The sequence below is a fragment of the Piliocolobus tephrosceles genome, chromosome 14 (assembly GCF_002776525.5).
Source record: "Piliocolobus tephrosceles isolate RC106 chromosome 14, ASM277652v3, whole genome shotgun sequence".
Lineage (NCBI taxonomy): Eukaryota > Metazoa > Chordata > Mammalia > Primates > Cercopithecidae > Piliocolobus > Piliocolobus tephrosceles.
This window is the reverse complement of record NC_045447.1, coordinates 40,378,587-40,398,960: the sequence shown is the minus strand read 5'-3', so window position 1 is coordinate 40,398,960 and position 20,374 is coordinate 40,378,587. Positions and strand designations below refer to the sequence as shown.

General features: G+C 46.6%; 1 protein-coding gene across 6 annotated transcripts in view; it reads right to left on the bottom strand.

Moving 5' to 3' along the window:
• Positions 1-294: 294 nt before the first annotated feature.
• Positions 295-20,374, bottom strand: part of ANKS6 (ankyrin repeat and sterile alpha motif domain containing 6) — a 64,668-nt gene continuing 44,588 nt past the window's right edge. The window contains exons 13-16 of one of the 6 annotated variants that reach the window (XR_002729758.3): positions 20,082-20,149; positions 13,635-13,751; positions 4,585-4,926; positions 295-843 (exon numbers count right to left, since the gene is read on the bottom strand). Coding sequence is in view for 5 of the 6 variants with exons in the window: in XM_023202876.3 (XP_023058644.1) it covers positions 827-843; positions 4,830-4,926; positions 13,635-13,751; positions 20,082-20,149 (299 nt within the window). In the remaining variant the exon portion in view is untranslated. Of the gene's footprint in view, positions 4,927-13,630; positions 13,752-14,496; positions 14,538-15,142; positions 15,204-20,081; positions 20,150-20,374 lie in introns of those variants that run through there. The other 5 variants (XM_023202889.3, XM_023202876.3, XM_023202906.3 and 2 more) reach the window with 5 other exon arrangements.

The following is a 20,374-nucleotide window of genomic DNA, read 5'->3' as shown; positions in this document are numbered from 1 at the left end:
AGGGCAGGGAGATGTGGTCTCGGCCTCAGGAAGGAAGCGTGGTGCCGGGCAGGAGAGCCGAGGACAATGAACTGGGCTTTGTGCTCGAGCTCACTACCCGTGATTCTGTGTACATTTCCCTTCTGTCATTCCCAAGCTTTGGCAACAACTGTTATTTTGGGGACTGGATTCTCTGCTGGGGGGCTGAAATTAAGGCAGGGACTAAATCCACTCAGTCTGCATGTTAAGGAGGAGCAGAGCGCCCTGAGGCCAGAGGACCCACCTCACCCAGGGAGATTCCTTCTGCAGGCCAGGCCTGCAAAATTTGGTATCAGCTTTATTAGGGAAAATATCAGGTCTCTTTACACGCTGAACAGGAACTGCTGGTTAACAAGACACGATTAACTTGCTAGGAATGGACAAGGACAGCGACAGGAGAGTGCTTCACAGCACCTCCTGCTGATGGCACCTTCATTCTGGCTGCAGAATTCTCCTAGGAAGGGTCCCGGGCTCTTCAGGAGGCATTTACTTGGAAGCACAGGTCAGCGTATTTGTCCAAAGTTGTCCAGCCTCCGGCCTGGCCCATGTCTTCAGGCAGCTCCAAGGCAAGAGCAAAAGAGACGGGTTCCCTGCCCCCTTTTTACCCGCTAGATCAGCTTCTACGACTTGGCCAAACTACCTTTCTGTCTGCCGTGCTGGGAATCTCACTGACAGCAAGACCCAGAGTCAGGCACATTTGGGGGGCAGGTCCATCGGCCACTCCTCACTTCTGTGGGCTCCGATGCCAGCAGAGCCACGTCAGCAGCTGCTACCTCTTGCTGGAGGGAGTTTCTTCTGGCCTCCATGGCTATGACACAGCCATGGCTACGTCAGGGCAGAAGGGAGAGAAGAAAGAAGAGAGATGAGATGAAAGGATTTAAAATGTGCAACCATTTTTGAGGTTTCCCACATCTGCACTGCTCCAGTGTGAAAAGGGCTTTCACTTTCACCTGATCCATGGGGGCTGCTATCCCCTTGTAATCAAAAGGAAAACTGAGACTCAAAGGGAGTAAGAAACATGCTCAACGTCACGCAGCGCTAGGTCTGACTACGTCCAGTGCTCTTCCCAGGGTAACAGGTTGCTTCCACTCATTTCAAAGGACCAAAACCAGAAAATCATGCACCCAACCGACGCCTCCTCCCTGACGATCTAGAACTTACACATTATGTGCTGCCTTTGCACATGCCCCGGTTGGGATGCCCTTTTTCTTTCCTGCCTAAACCTGCCCTTCCAGGCCCCACTCCAGTTCTCTCCTCTGGGGTCTGCCCAGGCAGAGTCTGAGCCATCATCGATGACTTTCCCTGAGCCATATACCCAACACGCTTCATCACCACACCATCTCACAGACGTGCTTGCCTCCTCTAAGATACTGTGGGGTTCCCTTGAGGGCAGAGAAGTCCTTTTTCATCTTTGGAGGCAAAGCATAAGAGTGGGGCTGGCACAGGGTAGATGCTCAGTAAATGTTGGCAAACAAAAGAATTAAAAAGTAAACATTCTCCTCACAAAACCAGCTGGCCTCCATACAATTTTGCGGCACTGAACTAGAGGCAGGAGCCCTCTGTGGCCAGCGGGGACTTGGACACCCAGTACCCAGGACACACCAGCAAGACACTGCCTGGGTGCTGGGAAACAACGCCCTCCACCCTACAGGAGAGCTCAGGGTGGAGCCTGAGCTCAACACCCTCAAGGCTGGAGAGCTTTCGGAACAGGGACCCTGCCATCTCAAAGCAGGCCCCGTCCCGATGTCCCACTGCCAAGCAGACCACCTCTGCAGAGAGCTGCTGGGGAAAAAAGGTGACCACCAACGGCCCTGACCCACTCCCAGGGCTGCGAGGCCTCTTGCCTGCCGCTGTTCCAGTCAAAGCGGGGCTTCCCCAGTGGTGTCCAAGGAATTCCAGTCTTACAAAAGCACCTTGGAGAAGTGATGAGAGTAATGTGGGAGATGCTATGAGCTTCTTGGTCCTGTGAAGAGGCCTGACACGTGTGGGCATGCTGAAGGTTATGAGAGGCCTGCAGCAAAGATGATCACGTAGCTTGCTTTAACTTAGTGTCTGCCAAACCTACTTGACCAGGGAACCTCACCCCACTTTCACATATGCATCCTACTTTTCTTTATGGAAAACCTATTAACATCCTGTGGAACTAGGGTTCCAAGGAGCACACTTTTGGGAAATGCTGGTGAAGGTCAACGAGCAAGGGAGGTGCTTCTTGTTGGGGGGCACAGCCTCCTGAAGGCAGGCTGGGGACACATGTGGGAAGGGAAGGGGGTGATAAAGGACCAAAAATCACAAAAACAAGCACCCAACTGACCCCTCCCCCCTGACGATCTATAGCCTACACGTTTCGTGCTGCCTGCGCACATGCCCCCGCTGGGGTGCCCTTTCTCTTCCCTATCGTCCACATCCAAACATGCCCAGAAAGGGCGCCAGGGACCTCTCGTGAACCAGCACACAAACTTCCTAGGAGGAAAAGCCTCGGACACTTGAGTCCAGTGAAAAAGAAAAGAGAAGCATTGTCTGGAGCCTCTGCTGTCCTGTCTGCAAAACGGGAATAGCCCCGCTCCGTCCAGGGTCATCCACTGAGTTCATGGAGGTCTACATTTGTGGGGAGGTGACCCCCTGGCACAGCTGTGTATCACTGGTGTTCAATCAGACTTACTGGTATAGCTTCCACTATATATGATTATGAAAACAACAGCACCACAGCAAAAAGGAGGCACAAAACCTCAAAGTACATAACGTCAGGGGCCATGAATTTCAGAGGCAAACAATTCTAGGCCTACTGTTAACCCCTGAAGCCATCAGTAAATTAAAACAAGAATCTGAAGTGCTTCTAGCTCCGAGAGTCTATAGGAGTCAGTGGAAAAGGCACAGGCTTGCAAGCCCACCAGGTCCAGTTCTGAGCCCAGATCTGCTCCTTCTGGGCTGTTTAACTGGTAAGCAGCTTCCCTCTCCTAAGCATCCAGTTCCCAATGTGTGAGATGAGGTTACACGATGCCCCCTCCAGGGTGGCCATGAGGATGAAATGACAAAGATAAAGCTGCAACACACAGTAGGGGACGAATGAGTTGTCTCCTTAAAAAGGCTGGAACATGAGAAACCTTTGTAAAGGTGTCTGTCAGTAACAGCTAAATGAAATACTTTGTCTTCAGTCCTGTGGAAAGTTGGCTTCTGTGGGTGGAAGGCTGAGAGGATTTAGAGGAAAAACACCCACTATGAGGGCAGGGGAAGAAAACGACGAGGCTCTGGGCAGTAAGGTAACGACGTCCTCTGAAAGCCAGCATAGGGGAGTGGGCTTTCATGGCTGGGAGAGAGACAGATGAGAGATGGCACCTCCCAAGGAGAGTAACTTGTGGCTCAGCACTGCTCAGGGTAGAGATTAGAATTCTGTGCAGCCTACCATCTACTGGGTACTTCCTGCAGACCCAGCACTTTGGGCACACTGGTTCTAAGCTCCAACTAAAAGGCCATTGAGCTGCATCTGAACTTTGAACCTGAGTCCAGAGCGCAAGGTCTGCCCACTCTACCATGCTGCTTCTCAATGTCGGGACCATCTATTTACAGGTGTTCTCTTGCCCGTCGAGAGCCTGAAGGCTCTGGATGGTGTCTGCACACTCGGCACCTGGTATCTAACATAAATGCAACAAGCACTGGCTGAATTAGTCACTCACTGGAAAATATTTCAGAAAGCCACCGGGTTTTAAAAGTCAGGGCCCCTCTAATTTAGTATAATACGATATGGTAGGAAACTACACAAGCCAATTCCCTTTTGAGGAACACAGCATTGACAGGATGTAGAAAAAAATTCCAAATTTTCACTTCTTTGCCTAGAACCTTTGAGCACCAGAGGACTTTCACAATGTGACCCATTAGTCTTCTGCTTCCACTTTCAGTGCAGAAAGCCCTGCAGTGATACGGGTGAGCACTGTGGAGTACCAGAGCATCATCTGGTCTGACCCTCCACTTTGCAGATAAGCAATCTGAAAGCTAGGAAGAAGAAGGGATCCACACAGCAGGCCTCTACTTCTTTCCTTCTATAATAGACTGTCTCTGCAATAAAGAAAAACGCATTTGACATACGCATCTCGAACGCGTGCTGTAAGCTGTATGCAGCAGGTGCAGTGGAATGCTACAGCAGTCACACACATAGCACTGAGGGACCCAGCGGCTGAAAGGGGGTCAAAAAGACTCCATCTGACAGGTGACTTGGACCAGGAGGGACAACTTAGAAGTTTTAAGGGACGAAGTGGCAGGAGGGCTAACCTCTCACCATAATACATACCCCCCATCTAAGTCAAAAGTTGTTGCTGGGAAGCCACTATGTGGAGACTGCACATCCCGGCCTCCTCTGCATCCAGGCGGGGGTCACATGACTAACAGCAGCCAAGGGGACATGAGCAGGAGTGATGTGTGTCAGTTAAGAGCAAAGCAGGTAAGAAGCAGCTGTGCCTTCTCCATCGTCCCTTTCCCTTGCTGCCAGCCAGAAGCAAACTCTGAGGCTCCCAGGAAGGGCGGAGCACAGGATGAAAGGAGGAGTTGAGTGCCTGCATCACTGAGTGAACCAACCTGCCAACCAGAAGCACCCCCACTGGACTGTTACATGGGAATCTGTCTCTGTGTGTTGAAGTTCGTTGCAGCAACAAGTACTACCAACGAATGCAGTGGACGTGAAGCGGGCATCCCGAGCAAAGGGAACAACGTGACTAAGCAACAGCAGTGTGATGGGGGCAGGGCTGGGGCTGTGGCCATGCGAAGGGGTCCCGGGATTCAGAGAGCTCACGCTGGTGGCCGCAGGAAGGAGGATCACGCACAGGGGCTGTTGCCAGGGGCCCTGGTGTTGCTGGCGCTGCTCTCAAAGGAAGAGTGAAAGTTGTGAATGGTTTCCTGTAAAATTTGTCTCTCTCGTCCCTGTGGAGGAAATTGAAAACAGACACAGAAAGTCTTATTAAACCTTTTAACCATTAATTCAATTGACACAGTGTTGTTAATGTTCAACTCATACTTGAAAAACCCATGGGCGTCTTGGGGAAAATAAATTATCTAATTGAAAGAGTACCGAGTTCAATAAAAACATACTGAGTCAGAATCTCCCCAGCACCCACCATCACAGCCTGTCAATGCTGCAGAGGCCCCGGGATGCAGGACCCCAAACCCCTGGACAGAGCGGGAGGCTGAGCCTGGGGCAGGACTGACTCTTCCCGAGTCATATGGCCCAGATTCGAGGTCTCCTTTCCTGCGCCTCTGTGCATCTTTCCAGTCCTCAGATTTTCAGAAAATTCAACGGGAGCCCAGTTTCCTTCTGCTACAGAATAAGAGTTTAAACTGCCTTTGCTTCCCTTTGCCCAAAAGCTGCCAGATTTGTCTTCACAGAGATTCACTTCTCACTCTATTCCTACAACGCCCCCTGCCCCCTATACACACATTTTCAGATGAGAAAAGAGGGTGGATGTGAATGTTCCATTAAGCCCAGAAAACATCATCACTGCATACCAGGCTCAGAGGCATCAATACTCAGAGATTAAGAACAGAGACTGGGTCCTAGCCAGAGCAACCAGACAGGAAGTCAAACTGTCGCTGTGTGCTGGTAACATGATTGTTTACCTAGAAAACCGTAAAGACAGCTCCAGAAAGCTCCTAGAACTGATAAAAGAATTCAGCAAAGTTTCCGGATACAAAATTAATATACACAAATCAGTAGCTCTTCTATACAACACCGACCAAGCTGAAAATCGAATCAAGAACTCAACCCCTTTTATAATAGCTGCAGTAAGTAAGTAAGTAAGTAAGTAAGTAAGTAAGTAAGTAAGTAAGTAAATAAATAAATAAATAAATAAAATACTTAGGAATATACCTAACCAAGGAGGTGAAAAACCTCTACAAGGAAAACTAGAAAACACTGCTGAAATAAATCATAGATGACACAAACAAGTGGAAACACACCCCATGCTCATGGATGGAAAGAATCAATATTGTGAAAATGCCCACACTGCCAAAAGCAATTTACAAATTCAATGCAATTCCCATCAAAATATCACCATCATTCTTCACAAAATTAGAAAAAACAACTCCAAAATTCATATGGAACTGAAAAAGAGCCCACATAGCCAAAGCAAGACTAAGCAAAAAGAACAAATCTGGAGGCATCACGTTACCTGATTTCAAACTATACTATAAGGCCACAGTCACCAAAACAGCATGGTACTGGTATAAAAATAGGCACATAGACCAAAGGAACAGAATAGAGAACCCAGAAATAAACCCAAATACTTACAGCCAACTGACCTTTGACAAAGCAAACAGAAACATAAAATGGGGAAAGGACACCTTTTTCAATCAATGTAGCCACATGTAGGAGAATGAAACTAGATCCTCAGCTCTCACCTTATTCAAAAATCAACTCAAGATGGATTAAGGATTTAAATCTAAGACCTGAAACTATAAAAATTCTAGAAGGTAACATTGGAAAAACCCTTCTACATGAAACCCTTAGGCAAGGATTTCATGACCAAGAACCCAAAAGCAAATGCAATAAAAACAAAGGTAAATTGCTGGGACTTAATTAAACTAAAGAGCTTTTGCATGGCAAAAGGAACAGTCAGCAGAGTACAAGACAACCCACAGAGTGGGAAAAAAATCTTCACAATCTATACATCTGACAAAGGACTAATATCCGTAATCTACAATGAACTCAACCAAATCAACAAGAAAAAAACAAACAATCCCATCAAAAAGTGGGCTAAGGACATGAATAGACAATTTTCAAAAGAAGATATGCAAATGGCCAACAAACATGAAAAAATGCTCAACATCATTAATGATCAAGGAAATGTAAATCAGAACCATAATGTGATACCACCTTACTCCTGCAAGAATGGCCATAACAAAAAAAATAAAAAAACAGTAGATGTTGGCATGGAGGTGGTGAAAAGGGAACCCTTTTACATTGCTGGTGGGAATATAAACTAGTACCACCACTATGGAAAACAGTATGGAGATTCCTTATAGAACTAAAAGTAGAACTACCATTTGATCCAGCAATCCCACCACTGGGTATCTACCCAGAGGAAAAGAAGCCATTATATGAAAAAGATACTTGCACACACATGTCTATAGCAGCACAATTCACAATTGCAAAATTGTGGAACCAACCCAAATGCCCATCAATCATCGAGTGGATAAAGAAACTGTGGTGTGTGTGTGTGTGTGTGTGTGTATACATATATACACACATACGATGGAATACTACACAGCCATAAAAAGGGATGAATTAATGGCATTTGCAGTGACCTGGATGAGACTGGAGACTATTATTCTAAGTGAAGTAACTCAGGACTGAAGTAACCAAACATCGTATGTTCTCACGTGTAAGTAGGAGCTAAGCTAGGAGAATGCAAAGGCATTAAGAATGACACAATGGACTTTGGGGGATAGAGGGGGAAAGGATGGGAAGGGGGTGAGGGATAAAAGACTACATATAGGGTGCAGTGTACACTGCTTGGGTGATGGGTGCACCAAAATCTCACAAACCACCACTAAAGAACTTACTCATGTAACTAAACACCATCTATTCCCCAATAATCTATGGAAATAAAAAATCAACAACAACAACAACAACAAAGAACAGAGACTGGGCTGGGCATGGTGGCATGCACCTGTAGTCCCAGCTACTTGGAGACTGAGGTGGGAGGATCACTTGAGCCCAGGAGGTCAATTCCAGCCTGGGCAACACAGCGAGAAACCTGTCACAGTCTAGGTTTAGAGCCCATTTCTCCCATTTGCTAGCCGGGTCACCCTGAGCAAGATACTTCATCTCCCTGGGCCTTGGTTTCCTCATCTACAAAACGGGGATGATAACAGTCCCTCATGTGATGGCTATGGGATTGTCAGAAGGCCTCAGACACAAAGCTGTCCATTGCAGCACCATTTATACAAAGTTTGAAAATCTGTATAAGCAACAGGTAGGAAATTTTTAAAAATTAATTTTAGCACATTTCCCCATCAGACCTTGTGTGGGTAGCTGGAAGCAGACAGGTCCTATCCTCAGAGGGCAGCAGCGGATTAAACATATTTTTAAAAATTAATAAATATGGTCAAAATGTAAATTAAATTAAAAATGTATCATCTCTGGTAGATTGTTCTCTACTAAGAGTGAAAAGGGGGAAAATCCACTGAATAAGCCCAGACTTCAAACTTTCTTCCATTTCATGGGCTCCCCATAGGCCAGAGGGGCTCCTCTCTAGACCCCCACATAGACACGTCTTGTGGACTCAAGAACAGTAAGATTCTCCCTTCATCCCAACCCATCCAAACAATTTTAAATAAGCTGGAAAAATGCCCTCCAGATTCCATCAACACAATCCAAAGGCTGGAGGGTATGACAGAGCATTGGATGCCAAGTCAGAGCACCTGGAATCCCCACTCTACCACTGATTAGCACCAGCATCCCAGGCCCGCCCCTTTTCCGCTAAGTATCTGTAAAATGGGGATAATGTGACCTGCCAGGGCTGCATTGAAGCTCACCCTGAGATAATGAATGGGGTGGCACTGTGCAAACTGCAGAGGGCTAAAGTGTAAATGGAAGGGTTGACAACAATTTTATTATTAAACACCACCTTAGCCTTAATTGCCTGAGAAATGAGGTCAGGGCAAGACAGGGTTCCAGCCCTCACTGCCTGCTAACCTTAGGAGGGAGCTGCAGATGATTAAAACCATAATTGTTTCCTGCATCTACAACTGATTGAAGATGTTAACGATAATTGCCCTTTAAAAACCCCTGAGTTTTAAAGGACCTGCCTGATAACTCTCAAGAGGAAAAAAAAAAAAAACAGCCATTACATGTAGAAAAAAGGTTCACCTATCTAGTGTTTCAAAAAATGCAAATTAAAACAAGGTACCTTTTTTTGCCTATCAAATAAATAAAGATTAAAAAACAAACTGATGTAATACTGGCAAAGCTGCAGTGAAACGAACAAACTCTCACACACTCACAGCCAGTGGAATTGTTCACTGGCTCTTTCCAGAAAGTTATTCAGATATACATATACCTTGATTCTGACTCTTTGATTCAGTAATTCCACTTTCAGACATCTACTGTGAGGAAACGATTAGAAGGCCTTAGACACAAAGCTGTCCATTGTAGCACCATTTATACAAAGTTTGAAAATCCACATAACCAACAGGTAGGAATTTTTTAAAAATTAATTTTAGCACATCTATGCAAATTTATATGAAAAAGAGTTCTTAATGACATGAGTAGCTGCATATATTTCATATTAAAGAAAGCAGGAGATAAAATTACAGACCCAAATTTATCTCAGTCATATTTTTAAAAAAATTTAAGGGTGTGGTGATGCATGCTCATAATCCAAGCTACTCAAGAGACTGAGGTGGGAAGATCCTATGAGGCCAGGAGTTTGAGGCCAGCCTGGGTAACACAGGAAGACCCCATCTCTTTAAAAAAGAAAAAACAAAGAAAAAGGACACAAAACACTGCAGAGTAATCTCCCCAAAGGTGAACAGTGTTGGTCTCTGAGCGATTGGATTGTGACTTCTTAAAGAAATTATTTTCACCATTTTGGTACTGTGTAAATTTAATAAAATCATATGCACTGCAGTGACAACCATAAAAAAAGGGCAACAGAAAGAAACAATGACTTAGGACCAACTAACTCCTCATTTCTGGTAAACCTCCAATATATAACTCATCCAAAACTAACAAACTAATGAGCAGACTCGAGCACACATTACAATTCCAGTACTGGGGTGGGTTCATCTGGAAGTGACGTGGCTTGCAGGCTGAGAGTCCACAAGCTTTGCTAATATTACTATGCCTAATAAGACTTGCTGATGTTATTATATTATGAGGCAGGTGTTTGGTTAATACTCACTTAAAAAAATTTTAGGCCAAAATGCTCAATCTTATTGATTGTGTAAAAAATGCATTTTATATCACACCCTGTTTTCATGTAAACATATATAACTGAAACATTTTGTCCTTTCTATCTGCAAAAGCATGTTGCTATTTTCTATTCTATTTCCTAAAATGTGCTGCTCATGCCCCATTAAACGGATTCTAAAACCCGCCAGTGTGCTGTGGGCCACAGCTAGAAAGACACTGCAGGGAAGGAAAGCTGGGTCTCCCCATCTCATGTGTCCTGATCTAGGCTCTCCAATGTGTACAGAGCACGAGAGCTATAATGGGTACTCTCTCTTGGTTGGCCAAGCTTACGTTGCAAAAGAAAAAGTATGAATGTTACAAAGAGAAATTCATGCCCTATAGCAAAACCAAAGAGGCAGGAATGCTTGATGTCAAGGTTAGGCAAGTCCAGTCTAGAAGAGCCAAGGCCCAGAGCATCTGAAGGCTGTAAGCGCAGTGAACTGGCTCTTGGAAGCCACCTTTGGCCTGAGGAGCTCTTTGCACATCTGAGAACCAGCATGCAGTTGCAGTGCTAACTTAGAATAATGCAGCAGAAGTTAAATTTGCTTTTGTACTATTATACTTCTCCTAAACATGCCTTTTCTCAATGACTCATGATGATACACGGTCCTCACTTTCAGAGGACTTTATCTGGTACTATTTACTCTTGAATAACAGGGTCTTTCTCCAGGGAGGTGGTTTAGATCGGCTCCTTCTCCTTGTACCTATTACTGTGTGGAACTGCCTGACTTTGCAGGGTGGATGCTGCCTGCTGCAGGGACATGGGTGGGATTGAGTGGTGCTCTTGGCCTGGCATGTCACAGGCACCTGGGCCTCTTGGTTGGGAGCTGGTGAGCTGGGCCCCTAAGCAGGACCACTAACAGCTGTCCCTTCTGCTTCTCCTGATGGGGCCTGTTTAGTATAGGATGCAGACTGTCATAGAACAGGGAATGGGGGGAAGGGGGGATGAATTTGAGAGGAAACTGAAAAAAGGCTCTAGTCTGTATAAACTTTAAGAACAATGTCCTCTATCGGGATGGGCTCAAGATGTCACATCATTCACTCTGATGATGTCAGTTAAGTTTCCTAAGGTTTGCAAACTAGCCCAGTCTGTCTGCTTTTTGTGATCCTGGGCCAAGGAGGTGACAGTCACAGAGGGCAGAGGGGAGGTTCTGGAAGCATTAGCAGTTGCCATCTGGTGGCATCAGCTCCTGGCCTGTCCTCTCACTGGCCCTGCCTCCAGAGCCTTTTCTGTCCTTCTTCCTTAACTGGCTTAAGCTTGGATTTTCCCCACTCCACCCTTTCCTTGGTTCACACATCTGGCCTCTGGGGGCCAAGTGGAGAAAGGTTCCTCTAACGCCTGGGCCACAGCCCTTCACCGCCCCACCATCCCTCAGCCACCTCTCCTCCCCAAAGGCCTTTCCCTTACTTGATGGGTCGTCCTTTACCACCTTGGGGGCCTTGCTCTGTCCCTTGGGCCTCCCCACATCTCATGTCTCTTGCTCTGTGCTCCAGTCATTTCCTTATTCTTCAAACACACTGCACACCTCACCACAGGGCCTTTGCACGTGTGCCTACCTCTGCCTGCTCCGCACTTTTCTACTGGTTTCCACTCTTGCTTCAGGTCTCAGCTGCCTTGCCACTCCCTCAGGGATATCTTCTCAGCCCTGACTCCAAGCCAGGAGCTCTCACAGCACCACCTGCCTCTCCTTTATGTGCTGTGGGTTAGTTACACTGAGGCAGCTGGAGTCCTTGGGTGAGTTCCTCAACTTCTCTGAGCCTTGGTTTCCTCATCTATAAACTGAAACTGACTTCAGCGGCTTTCATAAGGATTAAATGAATGACTATAATGTATGACATACTCAGAGCACAACGTGAGGCACAGAGTGATTCTGAATGGTCAATACTCACACGGTGCCTGAGACATAAAGGCTCTTTTTCATGACTAAATCAATGTCCTAGTCTTTAGAGATTGTTCTGGTTGATTCGCCTTCTGTGAGCCACCCTCAGGCTTCAGTTTCTTGGATGATGCCCTTCCTAACAGCCGAGATCTGCCTGCCTCTGACAAACTCCATACCTGCCTTACCCCCGCCCTCCCCGCTGACATCTAACAGCAGAGCAGAAGTGGTGCTGGTCCGGAAGTCAGGCATCACTGCCCAACTCTGAGCCTGGGCTTCCCTACATGTAAAGTGAGGTGGTCCAGGCCCATGCAACAACCAAGAAATGTTTCGAATCCGGCCATTTACAGAGGAGAAGGAACTAGTAAAGACTGGAGGAAAACTACTTGGCCTTGGGATGCCCAAAGCAATGCTAAGGGCATCCCTTTGAAGGATCACCTCATAGCCTTCAGGCAGGAAATAGGAATGATGACAGTGACAACAAAAACCACCGCCTCCAATCCTGGCAGGGCTGAGAGGAGCTGCCTCTGCACAGCACAGTGCTGCAGAGAGGTGAAGAGAAAGAGGCCAGACAGCCTGGGTTTAGAGTCTCCCCCCACTGCCCACCACCGTGTGACCTGGGCACCATGCTCCCCTCCCTAGACTGTGCACCCTTGCCAGCCAGACGAAGTAAGTGTAAGGACACCGGCCTCCTTGGGCTATCTCCAGGACTGATGAGGAAACATATGTAGTGATTTGTAGATGATAAAGTACCATGTAAATATTTATTTGCTGCTGGTGCTATGCGTCTGTTCAATATTTCTGTGCATAGTCCAGCAACATAAAGAACCATAAAAGTGGCCATGCTCTCTGATATCTCTGCATACTGTGGAACACAGAGAGAGGGAGGGAGGGAGGGAGGAGGGAGGGAGGAAAGGAAGGAAGGAAGGAAGGAAGGAAGGAAGGAAGGAAGGAAGGAAGGAAGGAAGGAAGGGGAAAAAGGCAGAGATGTCCGTTATGGCAATATTCATAATAACAAAATTCCAGGCATGAGACTATTGTCCAGCAAGTGGAAAGCTGTTAGGCAAAGTGTGAAAAAGCAGCAGGTAAACAGGTACTGCACATTGTTGCTGGAAAAAAAAAAAAAGCCACCCTATATTAAGAAAAAAAGCAGACAGCAAAGGAGTTCCAAAAACCCAACAGCAACTACAATGAAGCTTGCAAAGTGAGTGGTGATTTGTCTTTATTTTTGTGGTTCTTTTTGTTTTTGGTGTGTGTGTGGCTCTGGGTGGGCGTGGGGTGGGAGCATTGATATTTTTAGTTTTAAAGCTGATGAGAAATTTAACATGAGACAAAAACGTGGGAAGCCGACAATAGTGACTGACGGCTGTCTGTGTGCCAGGAGCTCTGCTGAGCATTTTAGTCCTTGACACACCACCACCATCCCCACCCTACAGATGGGGACAGCGAGGCTCAGAGAGGTGTTCACCTCACACCACACAGTGAATAAGTGAAGGAGCTGGGATTCAAACCCAGGCCAGCCTGACCCCAAGGCCTGTCTGTATCAAAGGCTCGAAGGCTCTGCTTTCACAGCGCTCCCGAGGGCCACACCCAGCCCTGTGCATTGATATTAGCTAAGTGAAGATTTCAGCTCAATCTGGGGAGAAACTTTATGGGGGAAGAGACCATGCTGGGAGGTAGTGAGTGTTGCTCACTGTCAGATATGACAGAGGAGAGGAAGTAAGACCTTCTCGAGATCCCAGGACCCTGGGGAAGCTCTCAGATGTCTGAAACACGGAAATACAAGAAACAGAGAACAGTACCTTGCCTGCATTCAGTTCAGAAATTGCTGCCAGAATCTGCTGCCTGGACCCATCTGTCTTAATTCCCAGCTCCTTCAAGTCACCGTCAGTCAGTGTGAGGAATGCTTCCATGTCCACCTGGGGAGAGAGAGGGGATTCGCCACCATCTGCTGGATGCCACAGAGCCTTCCTAGCCACGACAGTAATCTCACGATTATGAGCTATGAGTGCTTATTAGTAGTAAACTGATGATGATTTACTACTTCTAAGTCCTGACTTTATCTTTAAAGCGTTGTTGAAAACATAAAAAAAAAAAAAAAAAAAAAAAAAACAACGAACTCTCCTCAGATCTGGCTCTTGGATTTTCTGAACAGATGCATTTTAGGAAGACCCTTAAAATGAGCCAAGTAAGGAAAATCTCTGAGATACCCAGTCATCTGGGTGGCTAGAACAGGAGAAATCCAAGACCTGCTATTAGAAAGGTAACTGCAATGTTGCTATACTTTTAACAACATCGGATACTGTGCAAACGTATGGCAGTACTCACCTTGTCTCCCCCACCACTCACGAGACAGAGACAGACTGTGGAAAGACAGAGTGAGGAAATAAGCAGAAGCAATAAAGGAGAGAGGGCCATGGAGAATGAGAGCAGAGCTCAGAATAAGGGCATCTCAAAACTGCAAGTCTTGGTTTCTATGGGTGAGATCCTGATAGCTCTGTCAGCCCTGCCTGGCCCCTGGACAGGAAATCAAGCCCTCTGCTCCACTGGCTTCTGTTCCTCTACGGCAACGTGGAGGGAAGGTCGGAAGGGGCTCCAATGAAGCAAGCACATCCATCACCCTGCATGTCGGACAACAACAGCCTCTGGCATAGGGGTCCACACCTGGCAGGATCCAATCCAGGTCCACTGGGAAGCCAGTCTCACTGTCAGACCAGAGGAGGGCAGTTAGCACTATGTGTACAAAGCACCTTCTGAGGATTTCAGATAGACTGAGTCATTTAACCCTCATGACATCAGGGGGGTAGATCACTATCTCCACTTTGGAGACAAGGAAACTGACGCACAGAGTTTGTTTTTTTTTTTTTGTTGTTGTTGTTTTTTTTTAGCATTCAATGTAACATGGCCAGTAAGTGGCAGGGCCTGGCTTTGAACCCTGGCAGAGGGCTCCAGCATCTTCGCCCTTTTCCACAATGCCACATCACCCTTCAGCCGCAGATTCCCTGGCCTCCCTCATGGGCTTTTCCTGAGGGCAGTAGCCCTCTTGCTAACATGACTTCACTTCCCTAAGCATTAAGGCATTGGGTCCCCGGCCTGGGCCCCTCCCCCTGGGGAGATGCTGTTGCAGACAATGCTACAGCTTCACAAATCAGACTCCAACAACAGCGCTCATCTGGGAGATGGGACAGAGAACTGGCTGCCCACACCCACGTCTTCAGCCAGAGCTAAGCAGAAGGAGGGCGTGTTGCCCTGGAGACAGATAGGGTGCCAATTCCCACTCACTGCCGGGGGACCTCGGCAGGTGCCTTACCTCAGTTTCCCCACCGAAAAATTATAGTCCCACCATATAAATTACAGGGTGGATGCGGGATCTACAAAGAGAGTTTACAAACAGCTTTATGATCTACATTTACAAACTATAAGATACTATTACACTTTAGAGATATGCTATTGCCATTTAAAATAACACTTGCATAACTTCTTGAAAATCCTCAGTCTTTCACTTTATAAGCAGGCTTTATTTTATATTCCCTCATACCTAACATGATTAAAACTTTTTTTCTTTAAAACATTTGAAGGCTGGACGTGGTGGCTCACGCCTGTAATCCCAGCACTTTGGGAGGCCAAGATGGGCGGATCGCGAGGTCAGGAGATCAAGACCATCCTGGCTAACACGGTGAAACCCCGTCTCTACTAAAAATACAAAAAATTAGCTGGGCGAGGTGGCAGGTGCCTGTAGTCCCAGCTACTTGGGAGGCTGAGGCAGGAGAATGGCGTGAACCCGGGAGGCGGAGCTTGCAGTGAGCCGAGATCGCGCCACTGCACTCCAGCCTGGGCGACAGAGTGAGACTCCACCTCAAAAAAAAAAAAAAAAAAAAATTTGATTTATGTAGGGATAGAGACTTTCTTTCTGAAATTTTCCCTACTCCCCATCTTTCCTTTTCTCTGTTAACAGTCATTTTACTTTTCTGGATTAAAAACAAACAAAAACCTTGAACCAGGTTTGAGTCACTGGGGAAGAATCTGCTCCTTTAACCCATCCTTAGCCCTGTCTGAGATGCAGGCACCCCCACCCCTCTGGCAACAGCAAGCTCCTAGCATCTCTTGGGTGTTTTATAGTTCACAGAGTGCTGAGGGGCTGAATGGATGGGTGATGCCGTTTTAATGGAAACCACCTGCCCGCAGCCCTGCTGGACACGAGTCTCTCCCCACAATCCCAACCCCTAGCAGGAACCCCACATCTAGCCTGGCACCATGGCCAGTCCTCAGCGATTCTGACGTCCTCAGCACCTGCCCTCTTGGTGAGGGGCCCTCCACCTCCTAACTGGTCTTTCCCTCCCAGTTATTCTTCCCCTTCTGCCCTTCCAACCCCTGTCCACCTCCATACCAGAGGTTACAGACCTGTCTAGCCTGCAAATACCTCAAGCCCATGGTGTACAGAAGTAAGTCCATGCTGTCCAGGCCCTGCCTGGTCAAGCTCCATTCCCTCCTCCTGATGGGCTGGCCTTGGCCCAGCCCCAGCCAAGCCAGAGTACCACAGGCTCCCTCAATGAGTCCTGCTCCCTCTTCCCAGATGCCCTTCCAGGTCTGTTCCCCCTCTTTCTCCAAAGTTCAGCTTAGTTCTCAACCCAGGTCTTCTCTGGCCCTCATTTCATAGACCCCTTCTCTGGGTTCCAGAGTATTCTGGGCATCTGCATTTCCCAGCACCCAGCTCTGGCAGAGGGTCTGGCAGGGGCAAGGACTCAAGTACTTAGTATGTGTTTGTTGACTGAATGAATGAATGACTGCATCAATCAATCAATCTTCTGCCTCTCCATCTGCACTGACCTTCCCAATTCTTTTTTTTTTTTGAGACGGAGTCTCACTCTGTCGCCCAGGCTGGAGTGCAGTGGCTGGATCTCGGCTCACTGCAAGCTCCGCCTTCCAGGTTCACGCCATTCTCCTGCCTCAGCCTCCCAAGTAGCTGGGACTATAGGGGCCCGCCACCTCGCCCAGCTAGTTTTTCTGTATCTTTTTTAGTAGAGACGGGGTTTCACCGTGTTAGCCAGGATGGTCTCAATCTCCTGACCTCGCGATCCGCCCATCTTGGCCTCCCAAAGTGCTGGGATTACAGGCTTGAGCCACTGTGCCTGGCCGACCTTCCCAATTCTGACCTCCGTCAACCCTGGGGGATGCCAAACTCTCAGGGCTTATTCTAGGTGGAGAGCACCAGAGACGGAATTCCTCTCCTACGACTACTTGTGAAGGGGTAGCAGGAATGAGGCAGAAATATCCCAGTATCCTTTCAATATTCATGCCCTATTTTTTTTAAGCAACAGAATCCCAATTTTTAGCTGGGCACATTTCCACACAGTTAAAACATATTTCTGAGTTTCTTTTGCAGATAAGTATTGTCAGGTGATAAATTTCTGGTAAATGAGATATAATAAAGACTGTGTGGGACTTTGGGGAAGTCTCTTTAAAAAGGAGGAAATGTGTCCTTTTGCAGTCTCCTTCCATACTGCTGCCTGGAATGTGGATGTGATGGCTGGAGCTCCAGTAGCCATATTGGACTTTGAGGATACAAGCCACGTATACTAGTGGGGGTGGAGCAGAGAGCTAAAAGGAGCCAGATGATTCATCTCCAAACTTTCTGTGGGAAAAATCACTTTTTGTTTAAGGTACCATTATTTTGGTATTTTTCAATACACATAGTCAAATCCACCTTAATACAGGTACAAAGATGAAAATTATTAGTCTGTCTTTAGCTTCAATGTGGCAAGATGAGAACATCAATTAACTTCATTCCTCTTCCAAATTCTCACTGATTGACTGTAAGTGCATATTAACGGAGAGAATTGTTTACTGTTGGAAACTGGGGAAAAGTACTATCTACATGCCAGATACTTCCAGGAGTTTCTGCAAGGGACTGAGAAGTACCCATGAAGCTGTGGTGACTGGGTCTGGTGGCAATCAGCAGGGTTAAAACCTCAGTCCTACTAAAGCCTCCAAGGAAAACACTGGGTTGTGGGTCCATACAGAGAGTGCACTCCTACAGTGTAACCAGCTCTTATGTTGCCAGAGAGAAACTAAGTAAAATGAAGAGACAATGAACTCGGCCCCCAGCAAGCACAGGCACCTGTGTCAAGTAGAGACGAGGGCACTGCCTCAGCTAACCTCACATGAACCTAACACACACAGAGGTCCTCAGCCAGTGGCTGCCAGCCCTCCTCATGGCTCCGCCTCAGGCCCCAGCTCCCTCCCTGACCCCAGAGGCTGCAGAAACTTCTAGGTGAGTGAGTTATTAAAATTAGAGCAGGCTGGGCACAGTGGCTCACGCCTGTAATCCCAGCACTCTGGGAGGCCGAGGTGGGCGGATCACGAGGTCAGGAGATCAAGACCATCCTGGCTAAGACAGTGAAACCCCATCTCTACTAAAAAATACAAAAAAAGTTAGCCAGGCATAGTGGCGGGCGCCTGTAGTTCCAGCTGTTCGGGAGCCTGAGGCAGGAGAACGGCGTGAACCCGGGAGGCGGAGCTTGCAGTGAGCCGAGATCGCGCCACTGCACTCCAGCCTGGGCCACGGAGCAAGACTCCATCTCAAAAAAAAAAAAAAAAAAAATTAGAGCAAATCTGCACAGCCTGCCTTCCTCTCCCCACGAACATTCTCGAAGCTCTGTATGTCAGCTGAAACATACCCCTGTTCCCTATGCTGGACAACCACAACAACCTCTGAATGAAGGACAGATGAACTTGCAGACATGCCAGGTCAGAAAAAGGGGTAAAGCCAAGAAGTCAGAACAAATGTCACCCTGTGAGCCGCAGACACGATACCTCAAGAAGCAGAAGTGTACTTTAAGATGTGTTCTCCTTATACTCCAAGAAGGCATAAACATATCAGCAAAAGCAGGCAGCGATCAGCAATAGGGAAAGATTTCTTGGAGAAAGTCATTGCTAAGGTTTAAAACACCAGGGAGGCAGGAATGGCAGACTGCATATGGCAGAAAAGCAAACAGGAGGAGGAAAGCTACTGTGCCCTCTGTTTGTTTCTTGAACTAAAATACAAGCTCCTCAACTGCATCTCAAGTCTGGTGGGGACAATGAGTGATTCTCATGATTGCTCTGCAATTTTGACAGTTTTCACCTACTAAGCTGCTCACTAGAATGTTCTAAACCAGTGATTATACCCTGGTGGCTGGTGGGCCTGTGGAGGAGTTTTACTTGGCTAAAACAGTAAATTTTTTAACAGCTTACTGAGATATAATTCATCCACCATACAATTCACCTATTTATACAATTCAATGATTTTTAGTACATTCACAGAGTTGTGTAACCATCACCACACACTCAGTTTTAGAACATTTTCATCACCCCCAAAAGAAACCGTGTATCCATTCCAGTCACTCCCTACTCTGCCCATTCCACCCGCCCACCCCTCCACCCAACTCTCTGGCAACCACGAATCTACTTTTCGTGTCTATAGATTTGCCTAGTCTGGACATTTCATATAAATGGAAGCACACCCTATGTGCCTTTTGTGACTGGTTTCTTCCACTTAGCAAGATGTGTTCTGGCTCATCTATGTTGTAGCATGTGCCAGTATTTCATTCTCTTCATGGCCAAATAATATTCCACGGCACAGGCATATTTTATTTATACATTCATTAGTTGATGGACATTTGAGTCGTATCCACAGTTTGGCTTTCATGAATAATGCCGCTACAAGCATTTGTGTACAAGTTTCTGTGTGGACACGTCTTCATTTCTCTTGGGAATATACCTGGGAGTAGGACTGCTGGGTCATATGGTAACTCTATGTTTAATATTTTGAGGAAGTGCCAAACTCCAAAACAGTATTTTTTTAATGTGAATCTGAATGCTTTTAAACAAATAGCAACTCTCTCAGACCACCACAGACCCTAGATCCAGACACATAACACAGGTTCCTTAGGGTTTACTATCAGCCCACTTTAAGCCTGTAAGTCTGCCAGTCAATCACACACAACAAAAAAATGTTTTCAGGACAGAAATAAACTTTTCTAGAGAAAGTAGTGCTCAAAATTACAAAATTCTATCACAACAAAGCTAGCCATAAGTCCCCAGGATTTCATAATAACAACTGAACTAAACCCACTGAGCATGAATTCTATTTCCTCAGCTGTCTCAGTGCAAGAGATCAATTTAGGCTTGCAAAATGAAAACCTACACATTCAGACAAAGTTTTCTTTTACAGTAAGATTTAAATTGACATTCAAAAAGAGCATTCTTACCTCTTGTTCCTCAAAAATGGGCTGATATTTCTCAAGTGATAATTTCTTAAGGATTCCAGTCAGTTCATCTTCAAGAGGGAAAGGTGAAAAAAAAACATTTTAGAATTTGGTAACATGTTATCAAAAAAGTGGTCTTCACACTTCTATAAAGTAGTGGTAATCTTATTTCAAATGAAATTCTATAAGAAACACCAACACAGAAAGCTGATTTCAGTTGGGCTCCTGCAGATGAGGCTGGAGGTGGGTCCTGAGCTACCTGCACCCTCTTCCCCTCAAGGTAGGCCCTCAGCAAT